At 43.7% G+C, this 24,682-nt stretch overlaps 1 protein-coding gene across 1 annotated transcript in view; it reads left to right on the top strand.

The window, feature by feature from the left end:
• Positions 1-24,682, top strand: part of LRGUK (leucine rich repeats and guanylate kinase domain containing) — a 79,753-nt gene that overhangs the window by 14,080 nt on the left and 40,991 nt on the right. Inside the window, 7 exon segments of the mRNA XM_030575954.1 lie at positions 115-258; positions 5,521-5,557; positions 5,560-5,600; positions 7,370-7,380; positions 7,382-7,454; positions 9,913-10,019; positions 22,287-22,406. Of these exon segments, the coding sequence (XP_030431814.1) occupies positions 115-258; positions 5,521-5,557; positions 5,560-5,600; positions 7,370-7,380; positions 7,382-7,454; positions 9,913-10,019; positions 22,287-22,406 (533 nt within the window).

Genomic DNA, 24,682 nt, shown 5'->3' on the forward strand with positions numbered 1-24,682 from the left:
AAGTGAACACAGAAATTACCCATTTAGACACTAGGATGCCTTCCTCATCAGAAACATTTTTTTCACCTATGAAAGCTTGTGAGGACTTATTATATACTTTGGATTGATTTTCAGTGCTCTAACCAGATTGAGAAGATAACCGGTTTGGAAGACCTGAAAGTCCTCCAGAACTTGGACTTGTCCAGTAATAAAATCAGTAGCTTAGAAGGTTTGGAGGAGCATGAGCTACTAGAAGTGATCAACCTAGAAAATAATCAGGTAACATCCTGCATACCAATCTGATTTGTTTTTTGCTTTACCGTCTCTTTCTGAAATTCAGCTCTTTGAATGTTCAAGTAAAAAATCTCATAATACTACAAGAAAGAAATGGCTTTCACTTTATAACCCATTCTGCCACCCTTACTTATGCTGAGTAGCACCTTACTCCCTGCTCTTGTTTAATTGCTTGGACTAATTTCTATTTATGTGGGTAGCTCTTAGGGAGCGTTTAGTGCTCATGATTGTGAAAGACAGACAGCATTCCCTAGAGTGGATACCACAGTGATACCACATTGCAGGGAATGGCTGCATAGGCCCTGACTCTGTGGGCCCTATGGGACTGGAGCACTCACAGAAAAAAAATAGTGGCAGCTCAGCACCCACTGTCAACCCAGGTCAGCTCCGCCCCCCCACCTAGTGCCTCCTGCCCGCCATGATCAGCTGTTCAGCGGTGTGCAGGAGGCACTGTGGGGGAGGATTGGGGAGGGGATGCGGCAGGGTGGGGGTTGGGCTTGGGGGAAGTGGTGGAGTGGGGACAGGGCCTGGGGTTGGGTGGCAGTCCAGCACCACCAAGGAAATCACAAAGTCGGAGCCTCTGAATGGCTGTGCTGCCTTCTTCCATCCAGCTGTGCCAGAGAACCTCTACTTATACCTTAGCTACTCCTGCACCCATCCCCAACAGATCTTGCCAATGTCCCTCAGTCCTGCAATGTGCAGGAGGTCGGACTGGATGATCATGATGATCCCTTCTGACCTTAAAATATGTGAGCTTCTCCTGGGCCTCTGTCAGAGAAAACCATTCATGCATACTGTAAAATGGCTTTTGTTATACAGATAAATGTTCACTGGAGACTAGGGTCAGACCATTCAGCTCTTTTATATCTGTAATCTTAACAAGGATTTGAACCTTGGGCCCTATAGGCAACGGTTAATCCAGGAACCGAGCAGATCACTGAGATACCAGAAAAAGACCCTCAGTAGATGAAGTAATATATTTTATTGGACCATCTTCTGTTGGTGAATTCAATAAATAATACTACCTAACCCACTTTGTCTCTCTAATATCCTGTGCCCAACACAGCTACAACACTGCCTACCTCAATGGATAAGTCATTCTTCTATCAAAGCCCAGACTTTGTGGTTATGATCTTAACTCACTGAAATTATGTATTTAAAAATGTAGGCAAATAAAAAGCAACAATAAAATAAATAAATAAAATTGAAATATTCAGATTATTCTCCCAATTTTCAGGATACACCTACAAGAGTTAACATCACCATTGTGAATTCTCTTTATAGCCTCATATTCAGGTCAACATTTAAAGACACGTCAGTGTTTAAAATCACACAAAGCAGGATGTTAACTATAGTATGGTCATCATTAGCATTAATATTGCCGCCTCTGTTGCCTCATGTAGTTTTCTTTGTTCTCTATAGCAGGGCAGAAAGCTATTAATTCTGCCTCGGCAACATTTGGTTTATGTCCTCTTTTAATGAAATGTTACTGAAACTGAGCAATGAATTGCCACCTTTCCAATATCTCCTTCTCTAGAGCGGGGGTGAAAGTAACTTACAGGACTTACCAGTACTGCCAGAGTCCTGAGGTAGGAGTGGCCTCATCCGGAAAAGGCGTGGCCTTTAAATCACCCCGGGGCTCCCAGCTGCAGAGGTGGCTGGGAGCCCCGGGGCTCATGGGCAAATAAAAGGGCCTGAGGCTCCGGCCGCCGCGGAGCTCTGGACCCTTTAAATCTCCACCGCAGCTCCAGCTGTGATTTAAAGGGCTCGGGGCTACAATCTTTTAGCAGATACTCAATATTCCTGCATAAAAAGAGAAATCAGAATCCTATTATATCAGGGGTAGGCAACATATGGCACGAGTGCCAAAGGCAGCACGTGAGCTGATTTTCAGTGGCACTCACACTGCCCGGGTCATGACCACCAGTCCGGTGGGCTCTGTATTTTAATTAAATTTAAATGAAGCATCTTAAACATTTTAAAAGCCTTGTTTACTTTACATACAACAATAGTTTAGTTATATATTATAGACTTATAGAAAGAATCCTTCTAAAAACGTTTAAATTTATTACTGGCACTTGAAACCTTAAATTACAATGAATAAATGAAGATTCGGCACATCACTTCTGAAAGGTTGCCGACCCCTGTATTATATAAAATAGGAGGATTTTTTAATGTAGCCACAATCAAAACATAGTGACATTGTTACTGCAGCAACATGGTTACTGGAGTAAGTGTGCCTGTAGCACAAGCAGCTTTGCTTGCTCCAGAGATGATGCATTTCCAGGTGAACTGACTCACATACTAATTTTTTCTTCAGGAAGATCAAAAAGCTTTAGCATCTCAAGAGGGAATCATTAAGGGGTCGCAGAAAACTAAGAGGAGGTCAAGTGGGGCAGGAGGTCCTATTGTCAGGAGTTGTCTGACAGTTGGCTGAACACCAAGTAAACACTATCCAGCACAATTTCAACAGTAAAGCCTGGTGCTCAAAGCTGTGTCATGCAATTTGTTTTTAATTGGTTAATTTGAGAGTCCTTGTTCCCCAAACTTCAGTTTCAGAAAAGCTTGAACTGAATGAAAGCTTAAAATGTCTGAAACAGCTGGTCTGTGTTCTCTGAATCCTATATTAACAGAAAAGCTAAATGCATCTGTTACAGATCCTAGTGTGCAACCCTCTGGCCACCCACTAGGCCTACTGGGAGGAGAATCCAAGCCTCTGAGTGCTGGATCCCTTGGGGTGTGTTAAACTCCTCGAGCCCAAACAGAGTCAAGCCTTCACCCCAATCTCTGGCATCCGAGGCCCATTTTCAGGGTGCAGACCTTCTATCTGGCCACCCCCCTCTGAATGCTGAAATCTGCTGTCTACACTCCTAGCCCTTCTGGACACAGCGCTGACCCTTTGGACTCTCCAGTGTTTTAAACACAGACCCCTCCCAGAACTGTACCCAAAAGGTGTGATGCTTCTGGTTTACAGTTTAGTCTTCTCAGGGGCATGCAGTAGTTGTGAAGCAATCAAACACACACGCACTTGTTCAGTCTATCAACTTTATTCATTTTATATTTAATCACGTAAAGCACAGGTGAGTACAGACCAGCAGGCCACTTGTCCAATTTTAAACTGGACTGGCCTGTTTTTTGTAATCTTTGTCCCTTGTCCAGTGCTGAGATGAAAACCGTACATAGTTTTGTCCAGTATCAGATGTGGGACACCATAATGGAGAGCACGCTGCATGCATGCGTGCGAGGTCATGCTGGTGCGGACAAGGCAGTGCCTGTTCAAAAATGACACCCCCTTGCGGCTTGACCTTGCATGTACTGTACTTGTACGGTTACACTGGCGGAGGTGGGGTCATGACCATTCCCAGAAGCACCAGAATGTCCAGTACAGATCACACAAACAATAAAATATTCTAGAACAATGTCCCTCACTTGCTCATCCTTGGCTTGGGAATCATTGGAGGATCATCTGTGTTCTCTCAGGCAGGCAGGGTCCTCTGCCTCCCTCATCTTAATCTGGTACAAAATGGCGTTCAGTTCCAGTTTGTTCATTCCCCCTTGTGAATCCTTTATAGACTCCTGCTAGGAATCAATTGCTTCTTTGTTCTGCCTTTTGGTATTTTCTCACTGCTCTCAACTCCCCCATTCTTCAGACAAACGGGGGAAGTGTCTTTCTCCCAGCTAGAGCAACCGCATTTGCCCAAGGTATTTTTAATAGAACATCATGCAGTGCACTCGCCATTGTCTCTGGCCTAGAAGAGACATGACACAGCCTTGCTAACTCAGGGTAGATTTACATGCCTATAAGCTTTCCATGACATAGTAGATTCATGATACAATTTAATAAAATCATTCACAATTCAGAAGTGGTACAGACCAAACCACACACCATCACAGCGTCAGTTCAGGATCAATAAAAATATAAAGCACCATACAAAATAAAGTGAAATAAGTAGGCAAAGATATAGGGTGACCAGACAGCAAATGTGAAAAATCAGGACAGGGGGTAGGGAGTAATAGGAGCCTATATAAGAAAAAGACCCAAAAATCAGGACTGTTCCTATAAAATCGGGACATCTGGTCACCCTACAAAGATACCATTTTTGAAACAGTACAGAATGATTTAAAAGATTTACATTAACTGGTTCTCACAGTGATAATTTACAATCCAATTTTTCAAACGCGGGCACAATGGTCTTATCTGCAAAAAATGTATGTGCAAAAAAATCCATACTTGTGAATGCATGTATGATTGCATGGGCAAAGGGATAATTGTGTACACAAATGAGTACTTGCATGTGCAGATAATAGGGGTGGGGTGATTTCCTCGTTAGGTGTCATTCTACACACAAATCCACTGTTGGTGCGTCTATTCAGAATCATTCAGTATCTTTGTTGATTTTCAGCACAGCTAATGTATACTTGTCTTGTTTTAATTGTCAAGTCCTGTGATTGGTCTTAGCATTCAAAAGCAGCTAATCATGCAGGTTTTAGAGTGAGGGCCCTCACTATGACTTGCTTTGGACACCCAAATTGGAAAAAAAAAAAGTTATTTACAGAAAGGGAGCTTTTTTTCCTGCCTGTGACCCTAAATCTGCAGGAACTGACTGCAAGCCGCAGTCTTTCAGGGCATCCCATTGCCTGGCTAGTTCACTTCAGCCAAAAGTACACCTCTACCTCGATATAATGTGACTCGATATAACACGAATTCCGGATATCATAGGCGGTAAAGCAGGCTCCCGGGGGGTGAGGGGGGCGGGGGGCTGTGCACTCCGGCAGATCAAAGCAAGTTCGATATAACGCAGTTTTACCTATAACATGGTAAGATTTTTTGGTTTCTGAGGACAGCATTATATCAAGGTAGAGGTGTATTGCTATCTGATAGCAATTTGTTTAATGGCCTGTATGAAATGTGGTGGTGCTTCTTAGTGTATTTCCCATGTCTCCAAAAAAAAAAAAAAAATTGGGGCACTTTGTGGTTTGGCAAGATACTGTGCAAAAGGTTGGAGCGAGCTATGTCTTTTAAAATAACCATCCAGTCTCCGCCTAAGCAAGTCACCCAGCATTATGGAAGATACATGAGTTTGTGACAAGTGTGTTACTGCATGCCATGGACATGTGTACACTTTTGGTATGTGTAGGGCGGTTTTCGTTGTCCACATTTTAGTTTGGCCACCAAGATGCTTTCTCCCCATAGTTATCTTATGCTAGTGGCCTTTTACTGATATCATTTTTTCTGTGAATAACTAGATTTCTGAACTGGGTGAGCTGGAATATATTGAAGACTTGCTCTCCTCAGAGTGCTCAATCTGTTAAGAAACCCAGTACAGGTAAGAAAAGGTGACACCCGGTGCCAAAATATACTTGCAGTGAATACTATTAGTTCATCCTATGTCAAAGTGTTAGAGATATGTATGGACAGAATAGATGCTGGGCATGCCCCTCTAAAAATATGTTAAAACTTTAGGGCCCTGTTTCCAATTCCCAGCTGAGGTTTTGTGGAAAGGATCCCATTAATTTCAATGGCAGCTGGATCAACCCTGAGTGAACAGCCACCTTTTACAACTGCCTCTCCTTGGAATCACTGTAGCTCTGTCCAGTCCCAGGATATTAGAAAGATAAGGTGTTTGAGGTAATATCTTTTTATTGGACCCAAACTCTTGGTGAGAGAGACAGGCTTTTGAGCTTACCACGAGCTCTTCTTGTGTAAGCTCAAAAGCTCTCTCTCACTATCAGAAGCCTCATCCACCTTGTCTGTCCATGGAATGGGCTTCTTTCTTTCTTTCTTTCTTTCTTTCTTTCTTTCTTTCTTATGATAGATTTTTTTCTCATTCAAGAGCGCTACAATCTTCCCCTGATAATGAGCTAAAACAGCCCATTTATCAATGACAGAAAACCTTTAAAGGGAGTAAAATCTTATGTACTGACTTTGTACACCATGGATTTATAACTTGTCCTGGATCTGCTGAAGATTAAAGGTCCTAGCACGCTGCTTGTGATTTTAGATCCCTTTGAACTTTGCAGTGTTTTCCAAAGTTGGGGAAGAAATATTAAGAGCTCAAACTTCTCCCTCTGTTTTAAGATAACTCTGTCGATTTCTATGGTGGCTTCTTGAGAATAGTCTGTTGTTGCATGCAATGGAGTGAACTTAAAGAAATGTTTGAATAATATCGCCTCTCCTGACCCTTGCAGCATTTGCATCATTTCAGAAAAATTCGGATGGGTGAGGAAGGGACAAACTCATATAGAACATTATCTGTGATTATATTATGTCCTGCAAAGTTGCCGAATTGGGTGGGGGGAAGTGGAGCATCGGGCCCTAGGAAAAGTTGGGGAACCAAGGTCAGGGGGTCAGTTGCATCCCTTGCCTCATAGCATATGATGCCCTAGCCCTTTTATATCACAATAGACAAAGCTCCTGAGAGCAGAATTTTACCCCATTAAATGCGTCTCTCGGTGTGTGCGTATTTTTTCCAGTTAATTTACAGGGTTTTCAGTACTTGTGAAAATAAACAACAATATCTTAAACAGCTTGAGACTCTTTGAATTTAATGGTTTAACAGGCCTGACTTTTCTCAGAATTAATGCTTCAGCAGGTTGTCAAGATGTCAGCTTCCTATTTAATTGTTAATTATTCTTTTTTTATTATGTATCAGACTTAGTTTTTTAGTGATTACAAGCATACATAGTGATATATTTTTATACTATAACTTTAAAGAAAAAGTTCCATAACATCTTGCAAGATTAGTGGTATTAGCCATGGTTATTATCTAATTCCATATGGGTAATACTTCGTCATCTATGTTCTCTGTACATTTTCAGTTGGATCTGGTTATTATTCTCAGTTCTGTTCCAAACTGTTATACAATGTGCTTTAAGTTGGTAAAAGCTCTTTGGTTTCTTTCTAGAGGCAGCTGCATTTCAGTGGTGACGGAAGTGATCGGTTTACTGCAAACACTGAGATTTTTCATGGTGAAAGATGTTCTACATTATAAGAGATATGTTAAAATGGCCTTTGGGATATTATTTGCTATCTGAATTTAAGCATTTATAGATGTAAAAGTGAAAACACCTGAATGCTTCTTTTATTTTCTACCAGGAACAAACAGAATTGGCTCTGGTGATTTTTCATGTTGCTCCGACTAACAGAGCTGGATCACAGGAAGATTAAAGTGGAAGAAAAGGTATATGGCAATTGCTGGAAACACCATATAGTTCTGGAATGGTGCTAAATAATCCTGTTTCCTTCTGGGCAAAGGTGGTTATTAAGGGGCTTATTCCTTCACCCTCTCACTTCCTTGGTCCTTCTCGCATGAACAGAGAGCAACCATACCCAAAGTCCAAAGGCGCAAACAATTCGATGTTTATTGGGGTGAACTTCCAGCAAGCATGATTAGAGTTTCCTTCCTTAGTGCCCCCTTCCCAGCTCTGACACCGCAGAGCCTTGCCTGTGTCCCTGTTCCTGTTCCCATCTTCCCCTTTAGCAAGACATGATTTTAATTCCCCCATCCCCAGTCCCTGTTCCCATTTCCCCTCCACTTTCTGATTGACTGCAGACTATATAGTAAAACCTGAGTTTTGCTTAGCTATTCCTTAACCAATCATTTTACTGAAATTTAACTAACCAATCCTAACATATTGTAACATGGTTATTTAACCAATTATACCCCACCACCTTAATTGGTTTACACCCAACAAAATTAATTATACAGCAGACAGAAACAATTACAGAACCAGACAGAGACCATGCAAATCAACATACAAAACAATACAGAAGTGAGGATTTCACAACTACATCTATACAGGCATAAGGGTTCTCCAGCTGTGTCTATTGATAAGTGAGTTCTTGCCAGACAGGATGCGATCAAACTAAGTTTCCTTTTACATCTTCTAGGCTCTTCCCTTTCTCTGGAGGTGATAGGAATATCAGGACAGAATTGTATTCTTAATAGCCCAATAGCACCTTATTTCAGTGTGACTAGTTTGGAATGTGAGGATGTGACCATACACTTCCCAGCTTATGGCTGCCTAACTACATCTTAGCTGAAGGCCCTAGCCTGTTACAGTAAGAGAAGGCCATTACAGAGACAGTGATCTTTGATTCTTTCCTTTATACCTCTATAACTAGCTAAGTGATAAGAATACACCTGAATTCTTAAAATATAGGCCTTTGCAGACAGGCCTGAATATCTATATCCTAACAGTGGTAAATGCAAGTTGTTTTCATAAATATTTATGTGGAGATAAAAAATTGCTTTATGTGAAGGGAAAAAAATTCCCCACACTCCAGCCAATAGGTATCAGTTCAGTTCAGTTTTGCTTTTAAGACCCTGACATCTGACAATATATTTGTTGTATTGTCAAAAGCAACTCTAGTTTACCAATATACAGTTCTCACATAAAGACTATATTCCTTAATGAAAAAGTAGATTCTAACCGTCAGAGCCGTCCCTAGTTAGTTGTTTAGATTCATTAGTTAATATTTGTGAAGTGTTTTGATGTAATCACCATGTTACTGCTATTATTTTCTTAAGATATCTCATACTGCAAAGTAAACTGTGTGAAAGCTATAAAATACTAGTAATTCTTTTAGCTGTTTTTATTAGTTAGGATGTGATTTTGAAAGAGCCTTCTGCAAGAAATAACCGGAGGGACTAGTTAGTAACCTGGCACTGTGTAGAATGTTTCACTTCTAGGACTCCTTTTATACTTACAGGGGAGTTGTATTTAGAAATACACGATTACTAGGGACTAGAATGCATGGGCCAAACCCATATTAGAATTATCAGGATTAACAATTTGCTAGCCTAGGTTGGAGTCTTGGTCAGAGCACTTCCTTTACAAATGGTCCTTAGCTTATTCACTCCAGCCCCTGTCACCCGTATTAGAACTCTTTTCAAATATGATTCCCCAGCAAGTGTAGACAGGGTCCTGATCACTGATTTAAATCTGCCTGGGATGGAGTAGCCAAAAGGGCTACCATCTGATAGCTGTGGTTTGGTGGCCTGTATGAAATGAGTTGGTGGCTCTTAATCTATTTTCTAATGGGCTGCTGTCTACATAAAAAAAAAATCCACTGATCAGTAACATGATTGGAAGTTTGAGCAGAATGAACCAAGAATAGAATGGACTTGGATACTGATCTCCCCTCTCCCTCCTAGATCAAAGCTGAAGTACCTTTTCAGGACCATTGTGGAGGAAGCTTGCATTGATGGTATCCCTGATTTCACTTTTCTGGGGAATAAATGAAGAAATTCTATCTCTGTGACTTTCAATCTGGCATTTTTCACCAGCACTAAGAACAGAAAAAGTTATGAAATTATGAATTATGAAAATAGACAAAATGAGGGTGTACTTTATGAGCTGACCCCCTTCCCTTAGCCTTATCCCTCCAGCCAAGAAAAGGTAGAATAAATTAAGAGAAATGGTGAGTTAGTTTTGGATGCTTTCCACCTATTTCTTGAGCTGAGTTTAAATTTCCCAAAAAGCTTTATATAGTCAAGCAATCGTAGATAAGCCAGATATAACGATTTCCCCTTGTAAATACGAAGCCATCATTATTCAGACTACTTTATTCAGGGTATTACAGGTAAGAAGAATGACATCACTTTTCCCTTCCTATGCCTCTAACTTTGGTAACAGGTTGCTGCTGTGAACAAGTATGATCCTCCTCCAGAAGTAGTTGCTGCTAAAGATCACATGACCCATGTTATGTACAGCATGATTCAGCCACAGAGGATCTTTGACAGGTAATCTTATCTTCAGTTCACATCTAGTCCTGTAGGTGGCACTCAGGTAAAGCAGAATATGTTGTTATATTTAGTGGGACATTTCTCTGTCCCTCTTCCACCTTTAAATCAGCCTAAGAAAGAGTAGGCATTCCGCAGTCTGCTGTTGTCAACCTGGAAATTAGGCATATCCTGCTTGGTTGAATTGATTATGAAATGAAGTTAGTTGCTCACCTTGAAGCTCTGAGACAGATTGCCCACAGCTCTGTTTCTTTTAAACAATCTGTTGAAGCAGATGGCCATTTGCACCATAAATGAAAGATGCGAAAACTCTATCAATACCCAGTGGCAATTTAAAAATCTCTAGAGGAAGAAGAGAGCTCTAAAATTTATCTTCTTTTTACTCTTTTTACTCTATTTACTTCTTCCCTTCAAACTGTTTGCATCTCATTGTGAGCGAAATAGCTTTATTTTGCAACTCAGAGCACAATTTACACACTCAGAGCCAAATTTTCAAGCTTGCATTTATGGAATTCTGTCCAGTTCTGCATTTGGAAGGGAAAGGCGTTGACTACTGGTTAAAGCGCAGAACTGGGAGTCAGTTCTCAGTCCTATTCCCTGCATTGCTGCTGTCTTGCTGTGTGACCTCTCTCTACTTCATTTTCCATCTCTAAAATGAGACTATTACTGATCTACCTCCCAGGGATGTTGGGCTTAATTCATGAATGTTTGTAAAGTGCTTTGAAATACGCATGAACAGTGCTGTAGATCTACACAGTAATGTTCTTAAGGTCAAGATTTAGGCACTCATTATCACTTAAGTTCCCAAAAGCCTACTGTAGCACCTAAGCACCAATCTGGGCACCTAAACACATAACTGGGCACTCTGATTTAGGTCCATACTTTAGTAATCCTGAAACCTACATTTTTAGAGGACGCTCCTTGTGATTCCTGCAGTTAGAATGGCTTCCTCTCTATGGCCCTGATCCTGAAAGTTGCTGAGCATTGTCTCCATGGCTCTGATTGCTCTCAAGGGGCCCAGCTGCCTGCAAAAGGCAGTTAGCATCCTGCAGGATCAGGCTGTAATTGACTATTTCTTGAATAGCACAGTTGCTTTGCCAGAAGGCATCCATGCTTGGCATCCCTTACAACACAGACATGGGCCCAGTTCAGGTATTTATGGGTGTATGTATGTGAGTTCAGTGCTGGAGATATGCATGTCTGTAAACATCTGTATTCAGTCAGATGTACCATATAAAACAGGTAAACATATGGTCTGGCACTTAAGGTAGCAACCAATAATGTTAATTAAGCTTTGAGTGCCTGCCAGTGCTCAGCTGGAAAACACATACTGCACTCATTAGTGAAATCTTCCTAATGATGATTTTTTCTAATTTTCTGAATTAGAAAATGCTCCTTGTAGCCACATTTTTATAGTTCATTTGCAATAATCTCCTTAGATTACATGCAGGACATTTTTATTTACTGTATTATTAATAATTCCATTAAAAAACTATGGTAAAGAACTGTAAAGTTGAATAGTTGTACACTCAGCAATCAGGAAATGTCAACATTAACATTGTGCAATGCCCTTTCTGCGTAGGCAATTCAATACTGTCTTTAATTATAGAACATTCTGCTATTTAAGTAATACAATATAATATGTGATTTTTTCCTACAACTTTAGATACACATGAAGGCTAAGTCACAGTCTATAGTACATGGAGAAAAGAAATGTTGTCATAATAGGCTTTTCAGTCTAGCAAACAAAGGTATGAGTTCAGCATAAAGGCTGGAAGTTGAAGCTAGAGAAATTAAGTTTAGAAATAAGGCACCATTTATTTTTTTTTACAGCGGAGGGTAATTACCATCAGAACAACTTAACAAAGTTTTCCATTACTGGAAATTTTTAAAATCAAGATTGGATGTTTTTCCAAGATATGTTCTGTCTCAACCACAGCTATTGGACTTGAAGTCCTATGGTCTGTGTTATACAGGAGATCAGACTAAATGATCACAGTGGTACCTTTGGACCTTAAAATACATTAATCTTTGAGAACTGTGTATTACTTTGAATGCTAAAGCCCACAAGTTGCAAAATACATAGTGAATGAGTCAAGGGCATCATACCTTACAAAATACACCTTACAAGGTTGTGAGGGGAAAATTTTATGATGATGTAATTAAAGACTGTATTATAATGTGGTGTTCTTGTTCTTCTGATAAAATAGTAAATGTGGGGGCTTTAAGGATGTGTTCCTGTGATCTAGCAACAGGAAAGTATTTAAAGAAATTAGAGTTCTAAGTAAAAAAAAAAACAAGAAGTCTTGTGGCACCATAAAGACTAACAAATTTATTAGAGCATAAGCTTTCATGGGCTATGACCCACTTATTCAGATGTATGGAGTGAAAATTACAGTAGGCAGACATAAATATACAACACGAGAAAAGATGGGAGTTGCCTTACCAATAATTCCATCAGGGTGAATGTGTCCTGTTCCAACAGTTGACAAAAAGGTGTGAATGTCAACAGTGCAAAAATTACTTTTTGTAGTGCTAACAATGCCAATTCCATCAGGGTGGATTGCCCATACTCAACAGTTGATGGAAGATTATGTCTTGTAATGACTCAGCTGTTCCCAGTCTTTATTCAGGCCTAATTTGGTGGTGTCAAGTTTACAAATGAATTCCCGCTCTTCAGTTTCTCGTTGAAGGCCGTTTTTGAAAATTTTTGGATGAAGAATGGCCACTTTTAAGTCTGAAATTGGGTGTCCAGGGAGGTTAAAATGCTCTCCCACTGATTTTTGAATGTTATAATTCCTGATGTCTGCTTTGTGTCCATTTATTCTTTTGCATAGAGACTGTCCAGTCTGGCCAATGTTCATGGCAGACAGGCATTGCTGGCAAATGGTGGCATATATGACATTAATGGATGTGCAAGTGAACGAGCCTCTTATAGTGTGGCTGATATGGTTAGGTCCTGTGATGGTGTCACTTGAGTAGATATGTGGACAGAGATGGCACAAGGGTTTGTTGCAAGGGATGGTTCCTGGTGTTTCTGTTATGTGGTGTGTGGTTGCTGGTGAGTATTTGCCTCAGGTTGGGGGGCTGTCTGTAAGCGCGGACTGGTCCTGCCTCCCAAGGTCTGTGAGAGCAAGGGATTGTCTTCCAGGATAGGTTGTAGTTCCTTGATGGTGTTCTGGAGAGGCTGTAGGTGATGGCCAGTGGCATTCTGTTACTTCTTTGTTGGACCTGTTCTGTAGTAGGTGACTTCTAGGTAACCGTCTGGCTCTGTCAATCTGTTTCTTCACTTCCCCAGGTGGGTATTGTAGTTTTAAGAATGCTTAAAAGAGATCCTGAAGGTGTCTGTCCCTGTCTGAGGGATTGGAGCAAATGCGGTTGTATCTTAGGGCTTGGCTGTAGACGATGGATCGTGTGGTGTGTTCTGGATGAAAGCTAGAGGCATGTAGGTAAGTATAGCGGTCAGTAGATTTCCGTATAAGGTGGTGTTATGTGTCCATCCCTTATTTGCATGGTAGTGTCCAGGAAATGGATCTCTTGTGTGGACTGGTACAGGCTGAGGTTGATGGTGGGGTGGAAATTGTTGAAGTCCTGGTGGAATTCTTCAAGGCCTCCTTCCCGTCCGTCCAGATGGTGAAGATCTCATCAATGTAGCGCAAGTAGAGGAGGGGCACTTGGGTACGAGAGATGAGGAAACATTGTCTAAATCTGCCATAAAAATGTGGGCATACTGTGGGGCCATGCTTGTAACCATAGCAGTGTCGCTGACTTGAAGGTATAAATCGTCCCCAAATCTGAAATGATTGTGTCTGAGGATAAAGTCGCAAAGTTCTGTCACCAGGTGAGCCGTGACATCACTGGGGATACTACTCCTGATGGCTTGTAGTCCATCTTTGTGTGGAATGTTGGCGTAGAGAAGCTTCTACATCCATAGTGGCTAGGATGGTGTTTTCTGAAAGATCACCGATGGATTGTAGTTTCCTGAGGAAGTCTGTGGTGTCTCAAAGATAGCTGGAGTACTTGTGTGTAGGGCCTGAGAGAGAGTCATCAAGTAATTATATATTGTATAGATACACAATATGACACTACTTTATAAAAGAGATGACACTAGAGAGAAATCCGCATTTTACCAGGTTGTATCAGGTACTTGTGTATTGTATGTATTTTTAAGGGATATAATTAGAAATATATGAAGAAACGGATTTTATCTCACATGCTGATGTTGACATTCATTAGTCACATGTGATAGGGCCTTGAGCGGGTAATGAGACCACCTGTACTGTGTGTTAGATCAATTCTGCAATCACCAGTTTATTAACACATGTTTCACGGAATTCCAGTCTTAAAATGGTCCCTTTTTAATAATTCCACTCACTGATTGTAATAGTGATTGCTGTCACTGGCATATCTGTTGGGCTTGTTTGTGTTGATGTGGTCCCTTCCTCGCAGCAATGGCAGAAAAGGGGAATGGCAACCTGAAAACATGGAAGAAGGGGAGTTTCTTGACTTGAACTTAAATGATCATCGAGTAGCAACTTTTTGCTGTAGAAATTACAGGGTCGAATATTTTGCATTATTGTTCATTACATTGAACATTTTTCAATGTGTCTGTTTATTTGTAAAGATTATTTTTGTGGCAGTTGTGTTAATGTATCTATAATCAGGATAAAAGCTATCTCCCTAAGGGTGCTGCCCTTTGGGTGCTCGTGCGCCCTGCGTCTTTGATCAGAGATTTTTGGTGGCAGTGTCCATTTGGCCCTACACATCCTCGTGCCTTGCACTGAGGCAAGCCATCCTCAGTCCTTCTCAACCACCTTCAGTCTGAGACTGAGTTTCTAGCATGTCTCCTTCTGCTAATACTTTAGCATAGTTAGTTATATTGTAAATAGTTTATATTTGTAGATGGCTTCCCTTTGCGTTGTTTTCCCCGTTTAGTGGGGTCACTTTGGACTCTTTATTTCTGGGGTATGCCTGGATCCCCAGTCTTTAAACATTGTCTCTCTTGTCAGGAATCTATCCTGCTTAGTGATGAACACTCTTGGTATGTCAAGTGTTTGGAGTATACTTATATTCCCTTGAAATGTAATATCTGTACTTCGTTTCAAAGAAGATCTCATTAGAAGAGGGAGATCAAATTCAGGCTTCTTGTGATAGAGCAAGCCTTAAAACCAGCTGTGGATCAAAACTTTGAGAACCCCCCTGTATGTACTGCCCTGTCTACCTCTGGATTCCAGTCTCCTGGAGCTTCAAGGAGTGAGACTGCTAGTACCCCGTCTACTAACAGATCCAGGTCACCAAGGGCTTTTAGGGATAAGATTCCTGCTACCCCAGTTGCCTCAGGATCTTGGTCACCGAAGGACGTAAAGGAGAAGTTGGTGGCGACCTCAGCCATTTCAGGATCCCTGTCACCAAAAACCTCCGTGAAGGTGTCTGCATCTTTGCCTATAGTTCCAAGACCCTAATGCTCCAAGTTGGTGGAAACTGATAAGAAAAGCAGGAGTGCTAAATCTCTGGGAAAGAGGCCTTGGTCGCTGAAGACTGCCAGCCCCAAAAGGAGCACTGATGAGGCTCCAAGTGCTTCTGGTACTGTTAAGATGTCTGAGGCTGCTTCTAAGGCTCATGCTGCTACTAAAAAAAACTGGACCCAAAGACCTCCCTTGCTTCCCGTTGTCACAACCACACTAGCAAGAAATCAGCATTACTTGACCCTTCAGTACCTGTGGTACTTATGCCCTGGACTGCAACATCTGATATGTTACTTGGGTGTGCTCATTCCTCAAGACAGATACTTACCTCATACTGAGACCAACCTCTTATGTTCTTCGGTGTTGTAGGAGTTCAGATACTTAAGAGATCTGTTTCTAATGAGTTGAAATATCCACTGCTTACTAGTATCGTACACCTTTTGATACGAGATCATCTGGGTCACCTGCTACCCACATATCATTGAGATCTTCTGGTTCTCCAACTTCGATCATTCATGGAGATCAGTTATCACCTCCTTTAGAGAATGTGCATGAGGACTCTGACTCGGATACTCGGTTTTCAGTTCAAGGGTCTTTGAAGAGTATTTATTACCTCTGCATACTGAAAGAAGGGAGGATAAACATCCACCACTTTCAACAGTTCAGATGACCAATAGTAGCTATCTCTGCCTATGCCCTATGACTCTCTCTAGCAACTTACTGGGACCCATGGTTCCTATACTGCCAACAGTTTCTAAGGGCACCCAGTACAAACCACAGGGAACATAGGAAATTCCTTTTCCTCTGTCTTTGCTCCCTCCTCATCAAACAGACTTGGTATAAGAGACCTTTGAGGAGCAGAGGCAAGGGCTGATGAGAGGTGAAACCTCATCCAAATATCTCTTCTTCATCCCCTGATGAGGCTATAATGCCCCCTCCACCTTCATGGCAGATTATTTTTGTCATTTCCAGGACCTGATGAAGTGAGTTGGGGACGTGCTTCAAATTCCTTTTGAGGAAGTTCAGGACTCCCATCGTAAACTCCTAGATAGTTTGTAAACCTCAACCTTGTTGCAAGTGGCTTTTCCAATTAATAAGGCTCTCTTTGAGCCAGCCACACTGATCTGGTAAACTCCTGCCATGACATCACCTACATGCCAACAAAAAGTATTATCTTCTTTCCAAGGGTTTGGAATTTTTTTATACAATCCACACCAAATTCCTTAGTTGCAGATGCAGTGAATGAACATGAAAGGCAGCACAACACGAAGTGCTGCTCAAAATAATAAGGACCTGTGGCATCTTGTTCTTTCTGTTCACAAGAGCTATTCCTCTGTGACATTACAATTTAGGATAATGAATCACCAAGCACTCATGTCCAAATAAGATTTTGAATTATAAATTTAACACCTTTATTGAACATTAACCAAAAGAGCACATGAACAATTCAAAGCCATCATACAGGAATGTCAACTTTTAGCAAAAACATCCTTGCAGACTGCTTGAATGCGGCTGATACCACAGTCCGGTCCATTTCCACCACCATCATGATGAGATGAGTGTTTTGGCTTCAGCTGTTGGGCTTCCTTACAAAAGTGGCAGGCTATTGGTGAGAACCTTCCTTTTGATGGCCATAAATGGTTTTTGGAGTCTACAGATGACATTCTCATACCTCGAAGCACTACGCTTAGATCCCGCGGGATATATACTTGCAAATAAAAGAAAGTTTAGCAGGTCTCAGATGGCACAGAGATCTCACCCAGCTTATTATTTAATCTTCCCTAGACCAACCCAAGCCACTGGCCATGTATATGCAGCTACTATCACAGCTGTCTCATCCCAGCCCTCCATGTAGTCTAGGCACCACTTTTGATGGCTTGATCCACAGTCTGAACCACCCTCTCAACAGAGCCTTGTTGCTTCATCATCCCAACTTCCTTCCCCTCTTTGGACATGGTCAATCCCAATTTCAACCTGCTTGGGAGAGCATAACAGCTGACAATGGGTTTTGGAGGCCATCTGAACAACTGTGTAAAACATCAGAAATTCAGGATGGTGACTCCCCAGATTACAAAGTTTTATTTGCAAATCTTGACCTTCAAGACACCTACTTTTACATTGTAATTCATCCCTCTCAGAAGAGGTTTCTTTGTTTCATAGTCAATCACAACCACTACTATGTGCTGCCTGTCAGCCTCTCCTCTGCCCCAAAGATATTCCCAAAGGTTATGTCGGTCATATCTGCCCATCTTTGTCATCTAGGGATAATCATCTTCCCTTATCTCAATGATTGAGTACTCAGAGGTCATTCTCATCATGAGGTCCTATAGGCATTGCAAACCACAAGGTCCACAGCTTAGGCCTCCAACTCACTCCTGAAAAGTGTGTTTTGACCACAGTTCAACAGATAGCCATAACAGGCAAAATTACCTTCCTGGGGACAATTTCATGAACCTAAAAAAACTCTTGCTGGCAGAGAATTCAGATAAGTCCTCAAACCGTGGCAAGAAATTGTCTTCAGCTGTTGGTCATATGGAAGCATGTATCTTTGTAACCCAACATGCCAAATTATATCTCTGAAATTTCCAGGGATGGCTCAGGACAGTTACATACCAAAACACACACAGTCTCAAAGAAGGTCTTTGTTCCTGGCAAGTTTGGCAAGCTTAATTGGTGGAATACCCTTCCAAGAGATCTTTGAGAGTTCCTTTCTTTCAGGCTCCTCCAACTGTTGTTATAACATCAGGCATAGCCCTCTTGGATTGGGGAGCTCCTTTTGGACCAGGGCAAATGGTCTACCTAAGAGAGTCCTTCTGCACATAAACATTCTGGAACTAAGAGCAAACAGGAGGGCTTGCTCCCACATCCTCCCCTTGATCAGAGCCAAATCCATCAAGATCATGACAGACAACATGGCCTGCCTGTTTTACATCAATTGTCAGGATGGGACATGTTCCCCATCACTCTGTGCTGAATTGATGAAATTATTGAATTGGCACATAGCCAACCAGATAGTCATCATCTCAGCAGCTTATCTTCTGAGCATTCAGAACACCACCGCTGACAACCTCAGAAGATGCTTCTCCGAGAGTTACAAATGGGAGTTGGATTCTTAAGCCCTCCACAACATATTTCTAACCTAAAGGTGTCTAAAAGTCAATCTTTGTGCCACTGCAGCCAATGGAAAATGCAACAGATTCTGTTTGAGAGGGGGACTTGATCCCCAATCACCAGGAGAGGCCTTCCTCATCTCATGGGTGAAGTGTCTCCTTTATGCATAACGACCATGCCATTGCTCTTGAAAATCCTCAGCAAGATCAAGGAAACAAGCCCAAAGTCATTCTGATTGCACCAACTGGCCAAGACAAGTCTGGTATCCTTACCTTATCCAACTTACCTGTCACCCACCTGGTGGCTTCTGACCAGTCCCTGCGAGATGTCTGATGATATCAGTGGGACAATTCACCCCAACCGGGATGTTCTGCAGCTCCAAGCATGGCTCCTTAATGGTTTTGTGGGCAAGCGTCGTCTTGTTCATCAGATGTGCAACAGGTATTGGTAAACGGCAGGAAGGCGTCTACGGGATGCATTTACCTTAAAAAATGAAAGAATCTTTTAATGTACCCATCAAGTTTCTCCTGCCTGCTCTTCTCTTTCCAATGTCCTAGACTACCTATTGAATTGAAAAGATCAGGGCTTTCTATGACCTCTGCCAAAATTAACTTGGAAGATATAACTGCCTTTCATTCATCCGTAGAAGGTTTTTCAGTTTTCAGTTATCTTATGTCAAGATTTCTAAGAGGTCTAATGAATCTTTTCCCCTTACTCCAATCTAGGACTTGAACTTGCCTTAATTGCCTCATTAGACTACCGTGCACCATGAGTGGTGGCTATCACTTCTGCCTAGAGTGTCAGGGAACTGGGGGCCTTAATGGCAGACCTCCAGGTACAATGAAAAGGTCTTATTACACCAGTTCCTAGGTTTTTACCTAAAATACATTCTGAATTTCAACAGATCCAAGGGATCCACAATCCCCATGCAAAGACTTTCAGGGTGGATTTCTGGGTGTATTATTGCTTGTTATGACTTGGCTGACATTCAACCTCCCCCTAGAGTGGGGAGCATTCTACAGGGTCACAGTCTATACAGTGGCTTTACTCAAAGATGTTCCAAATGTCCCAAAAGAAGCTGAAATCTGCAGAGCTGGAACATGAATCTCTGTACAGACTTTCTCTAACCTTTATGTTCTGGTTCATGCCGTTAGACAAGTGCTGCAGTTCGCAGTGCAGTTCTCTCTTCAATACTGGAGTTTGCTCTGAAGCGCCCTCCTCTGTAAGTGGATACAGCTCAGGAGTCACCATAAGGACACTGCTTAAAGAAGAAGGAGAAGGTTACTCACCTTATGCAATAACTGGAGTTCTTTGAGATGTGTGTCTCTAGGATGCTCCAGTACCTGCCCTCCTTCCCCTCAGTTTCGGAGTCTCCCTTGTGGGACTTTGCAATGAGGAAGGAACTGAGGGCTGTTCACTGTGCAGCCTTACGTAGCCTCGGTGAAGGGCATGAGGATGTGTAGGGTACGTGTGTGGGCCAAATGGGCACTGCTACCAAAAAGATACAGGGCGCATGTATACCTGAAGTGGAGCACCCATATGGACACACATCTTGAAGAACTCCAGTTACTGCACGAGGTGAGTAACCTCTTCTTCTACTGAGGGGTTCTACTGACGTCCTACTCCAAGGGTATAAGGGTAGTCTAGAGCAGTGTTTCTCAACGTTTTTAATACCAGGGATTGGCTTGCTGCCTTCTTAAACTGTGTCAGCGAGATCTCAGGAACTGGTGCTAATCCACAGACCCGGTCGCTGAGAAACACTGGCCTAGAGAACAGGGCACTAGGCTAGGATGCAAGTGACCTTGGTTCAGTTGTCAGTTTAGCCACAGAATCCCTCTGTGACCTTGGACAAGTCACTTAAAATCTAATCTGTGTCTCTGTTTCTCATCTGTAAAGTGAGGATAGTATTCCCTACTTCACAGGAATGGTGTGATAAAGAAATTCATTAATGCTTTGGAGGCACAAAGAGAGTATGGTATTATATCAGTACCTATACAGATAGAACTGTTTGCTGGTATGAGCTGTTGCAGGAGAGAAGCCATTACTCTGATTATCTAATTTTTTTCCTTCACTTATGCTTAACAGCTAACATTATTTCAGATAGATTAATCATCTACTTCTGTTGCTGTTCCATTATACACTCTGTTTTCAGGGATTTATACTCAGCTATTTTAAATCACATTAGTCTGAAGTTCGGAACCTAGATGTGATTTGTTTTCTTTAAAAAGAAAATATAACTGGGTCAGCTGTTTATTAGTTTCAAAAAAGGTGGGATTTTTAAAAATTATTTCAGCTGGTGTTTGTCACATCAAATGACGTAATCTTAACATCTCTGGTAGATTTTCAAAACAAAATGTCTGAATTTACACTCCATATGTAGGCACCTATAAGAGGTCTCACTTTCAAAAGTGCAGAGCATCTACAAAAGCCCACTGACTTTAAAGGGAGCTGCTGAAATGCTCAGCACTTCTGAAAATCAAGCCACTTAATACGGATTAAGCTAAAATATTGTAAAAATGGGCACCTAAAGTTAGGCCTCGGTTGTTTCTGCAAACACTTTGCATCCTATCCTGCAGAGTGCTTTGGCAGTGGGAATTAAGGGTGCTTAGTGCTACACAGGATTGGGCCCATAATCCTTAGTGTCCTTCATCCCATTTGTAGAGCACTTACAAACTATCACCTTGATCCTGCAAACCCTTCAAGTCAATGAGATCATAGTACTTCCGTGAGAGTTAAAAAGGTTTGCAGAATCGATCCTAAATATGGTCAAGGCGCAATTATCCCATCATTGAAATATTGCCATGTCTGAGTGGAGCTGGGCAACTCTTAATAGTCCACAGCAACGTAACTGCAGAGGGAATTTCAAGAAAAGACAGTAAATCTAAGTACATTTTGAGTAGGATACACCAGGTTTAACATCCTTCTTTATGCAAAAAATGCTATGGGATTTTTTAATGATATATTTGTGTTGTTTTCATGTTTAAATCATGCATAAATGCACACACTTGATTTTCCATTGATTTCTTTGTCTATGCAGTGAATGACATGAATATTATAGATTCATAGATATTAAGGCCAGAAGGGACCATCATGATCATCTAGTCTGATATCCTACATGTTGCAGGCCACAGAACCTCACTCACCCACTCCTGTAATAGATCCCTAACCTCTGGCTGATTTACTGAAGTTCTCAAATCATGATTTAAAGACTTCAAGTGACAGAAAATCCACCATTTACACTAGTTTAAACCGGCAAGTGAGCCATGCCAAAGAAGAATATGAAAAACTCCCAGGGTCTACATCAATCTGATCTGGGGAAAAATTCCTACCCAACTCCAAATATGGCAGTCAGTTAGACCCTGAGCATGTGGGCAAGACCCATCAACCAGACACTTGGAAAAGAATTCTCTGTAGTATCTCAGAGCCCTCCCCATCTAGCGTCCCATCACTGGCCATTGGAGATATTTGTTGCTAGCAGTCGCAGATCAACTACATGTCATTGAAGGTAGTCTAATCATGCCATCCCCTCCGCAAATTTATCAAGCTCAGGCTTGAAGCCAGTTTGGTTCCCCCGACAACCGCATAGATTAGATTAGATCGCTGATGATATGCTGTTCCCAAAGACCTATATGATGCTAGGTCTCCATTGTAGGAAGTGTAATAGTGCCTTGTTTGTTTTTTCTCCTTGCAGCACTTTGCCTAGTCTTGATGCTCCCTACCCCATGTTAATATTAGTTGGACCCGTGGCCTGTGGAAAGCGGGAACTTTGTCACAGAATCTGCAGACAGTTCAACAATTTCTTCAGATACAGGTAAATTTACTCCCTCAGTTTAAGAGATAATGGATTGTGGTCAAGGCTCAAATTGTTGCCCTTTTTTTTTTTTTAAAGTTAAATGTTACAGAACACTGTTAAATGGTCATTGCAAGTAGGGGCGGCTCTAGACAGGACCGGCGCTAGGGTTTCCTCGCGCCCTAGGCGCATGGCCATTTCGCTGCCCCCGCGCTGATCCCGCGGCTCCGGTGGAGCTGCCGCAGTCATTGCTGTGGAGGGTCCGTTGGTCCGTGGCTCCGGTGGAGCTCCCACAGGCATGCCTGCAGGTGGTCCACCGGAGCCGCGCGCGAGCAGCCGACCGTCCGCAGGCATGACTGCGGCAGCTCCACCGGAGCCGCGGACCAACGGACCCTCTGCAGGCATGACTGCAGCAGGTCAACCGGAGCCGCCTGCCGCCTCCCCGGCAAAATGCCGCCCCCCAAATAATCCTGGCACCCTAGGCGATTGCCTAGGCGCCTAAATGGTAGCGCCGGCCCTGGCTCTAGACTTTCGCCACCCCAAGCATGGCGGCGTGCCATGGTGGGCACTCTGCTGGTCGCTGGCAGAGTGGCAGGCAGGCTGACTTCGGCGGCATGCCTGCGGAGGGTCTGCTGGTCTCGCGGCTCCACCGAAGCCACAGGACCAGCGGACTCTCCACAGGCATGCCTGGTGGAGTGCCACCGGAGCCGCGGGACCAGCGGACCCTCCGCAGGCATGCGCTGAAGGCAGCCTGCCTGCCGCCCTCCAGTGACCAGCTGAGGGCCCCCCGTGGTGTGCCACCCCAAGCACGTGCTTGGAGCGCTGGTGCCTGAGCTGCCCCGATTGCAAAGCGTTCTGTCTCGTACTTGATCTGGGCTTGGGATCAGCAACCTATGGCACGCGTGCCAAAGATGGCATGCGAGCCAATTTTTAATGGCACGCAACTATCTGCTGGGACTCTGCATGCCATTAAAAATCCTGCCCGGCGCGGCAAGCCGCGGGGTCCGTGGTCCTGGGTTGGAGCACCGGGCGGAATGCAGCAAGCCGCCGGCCCCTCTCCCACCTTCTCCCCTCCCCTGGAGCCCTGCCACCGCGGGCGCAGAGCTCTGGGGGCCAGGGCTGCTCGCTCCCGTGGGGCAGCGTTTGGCTCCGTGGGGATGAAAAGACGCTCCTCTGCTCCGGAGCCCTGCCGCCACGCGCACAGCGCTCTGAGGGGCAGGGCTGTGCGCTCCTGCAGGGGTAGTGTATCTGCTCTGCTTGGAGACCTCAAGGTAAGGGGTCCGGGACTGGGGGGAGTGGATAAGGGTGGGGGCAGTCAGGAGACAGGGAGCAGGGTGCGTTGGATAGGGGTGGGATCCCGAAGGGGGTGGTGGCTAGGGGCGGGGGTCTCTGAGGAAGGAAGTCAGGGAGCAGGCTGGGGGTGGATGGTGTGCATGGGAGTTCTGGGGTCTGTTAGGGGACAGGGAGTGGACAGGGACCAAGGAGGGTCCTGGGGGGGCCATTTAGGGAGGAGGGTCTCCTGGAGGGGTGGTCAGGGCGCAAGGACCTGGGGGGTTGGATGAGTTGGAAGTTCGGGATGGGGGGGCTGTCAGGAGACAGGGTTGTGGAGAGGGGTTGCGGCAGGCAGGGGGAAGGGGAGGGGTGTATGGATCTGGAGTTCTGGGGGTCCTGTCAGGGGCGGGAGCGGTTGGATGGGGCATGGGAGTCCCAGGAGTCTGCCTGGAGGTGAGGGGGTAGATTAGGGTTGGTGCAGTCAGGGGACAGGTAGGAGGTAAGGTCCTAGGGGGGCAGTCAGGGGACAAGGAGCAGGGAGGCTTAGATAGGGGATGGGGTCCTGGGGGGCAGTTAGGGGCAGGGGTCCCAGGAGGGGATAGTCAGGGGACAAGGAGCGAGGGGGTGAGGGTGTGGATAAGGGTTGGGGCAGTCAGGGGACAGGTAGGGGGTAAGGTCCTAGGGGGGCAGTCAGGGGACAAGGAGCAGGGAGGCTTAGATAGGGGATGGGGTCCTGGGGGGCAGTTAGGGGCAGGGGTCCCAGGAGGGATAGTCAGGGGACAAGGAGCTAGGGGTGGAGGGTGTGGATAAGGGTTGGGGCAGTCAGGGGACAGGTAGGGGGTAAGGTCCTAGGGGGCAGTCAGGGGACAAGAGCAGGGAGGCTTAGATAGGGGATAGGGTCCTGGGGGGCAGTTAGGGGCAGGGGTCCCAGAGGGATAGTCAGGGGACAAGGAGCGAGGGGTGAGGGTATGGATAAGGGTTGGGGCAGTCAGGGGACAGGTAGGGGGTAAGGTCCTAGGGGGGCA

Source organism: Gopherus evgoodei, chromosome 1 (assembly GCF_007399415.2).
Source record: "Gopherus evgoodei ecotype Sinaloan lineage chromosome 1, rGopEvg1_v1.p, whole genome shotgun sequence".
Lineage (NCBI taxonomy): Eukaryota > Metazoa > Chordata > Testudines > Testudinidae > Gopherus > Gopherus evgoodei.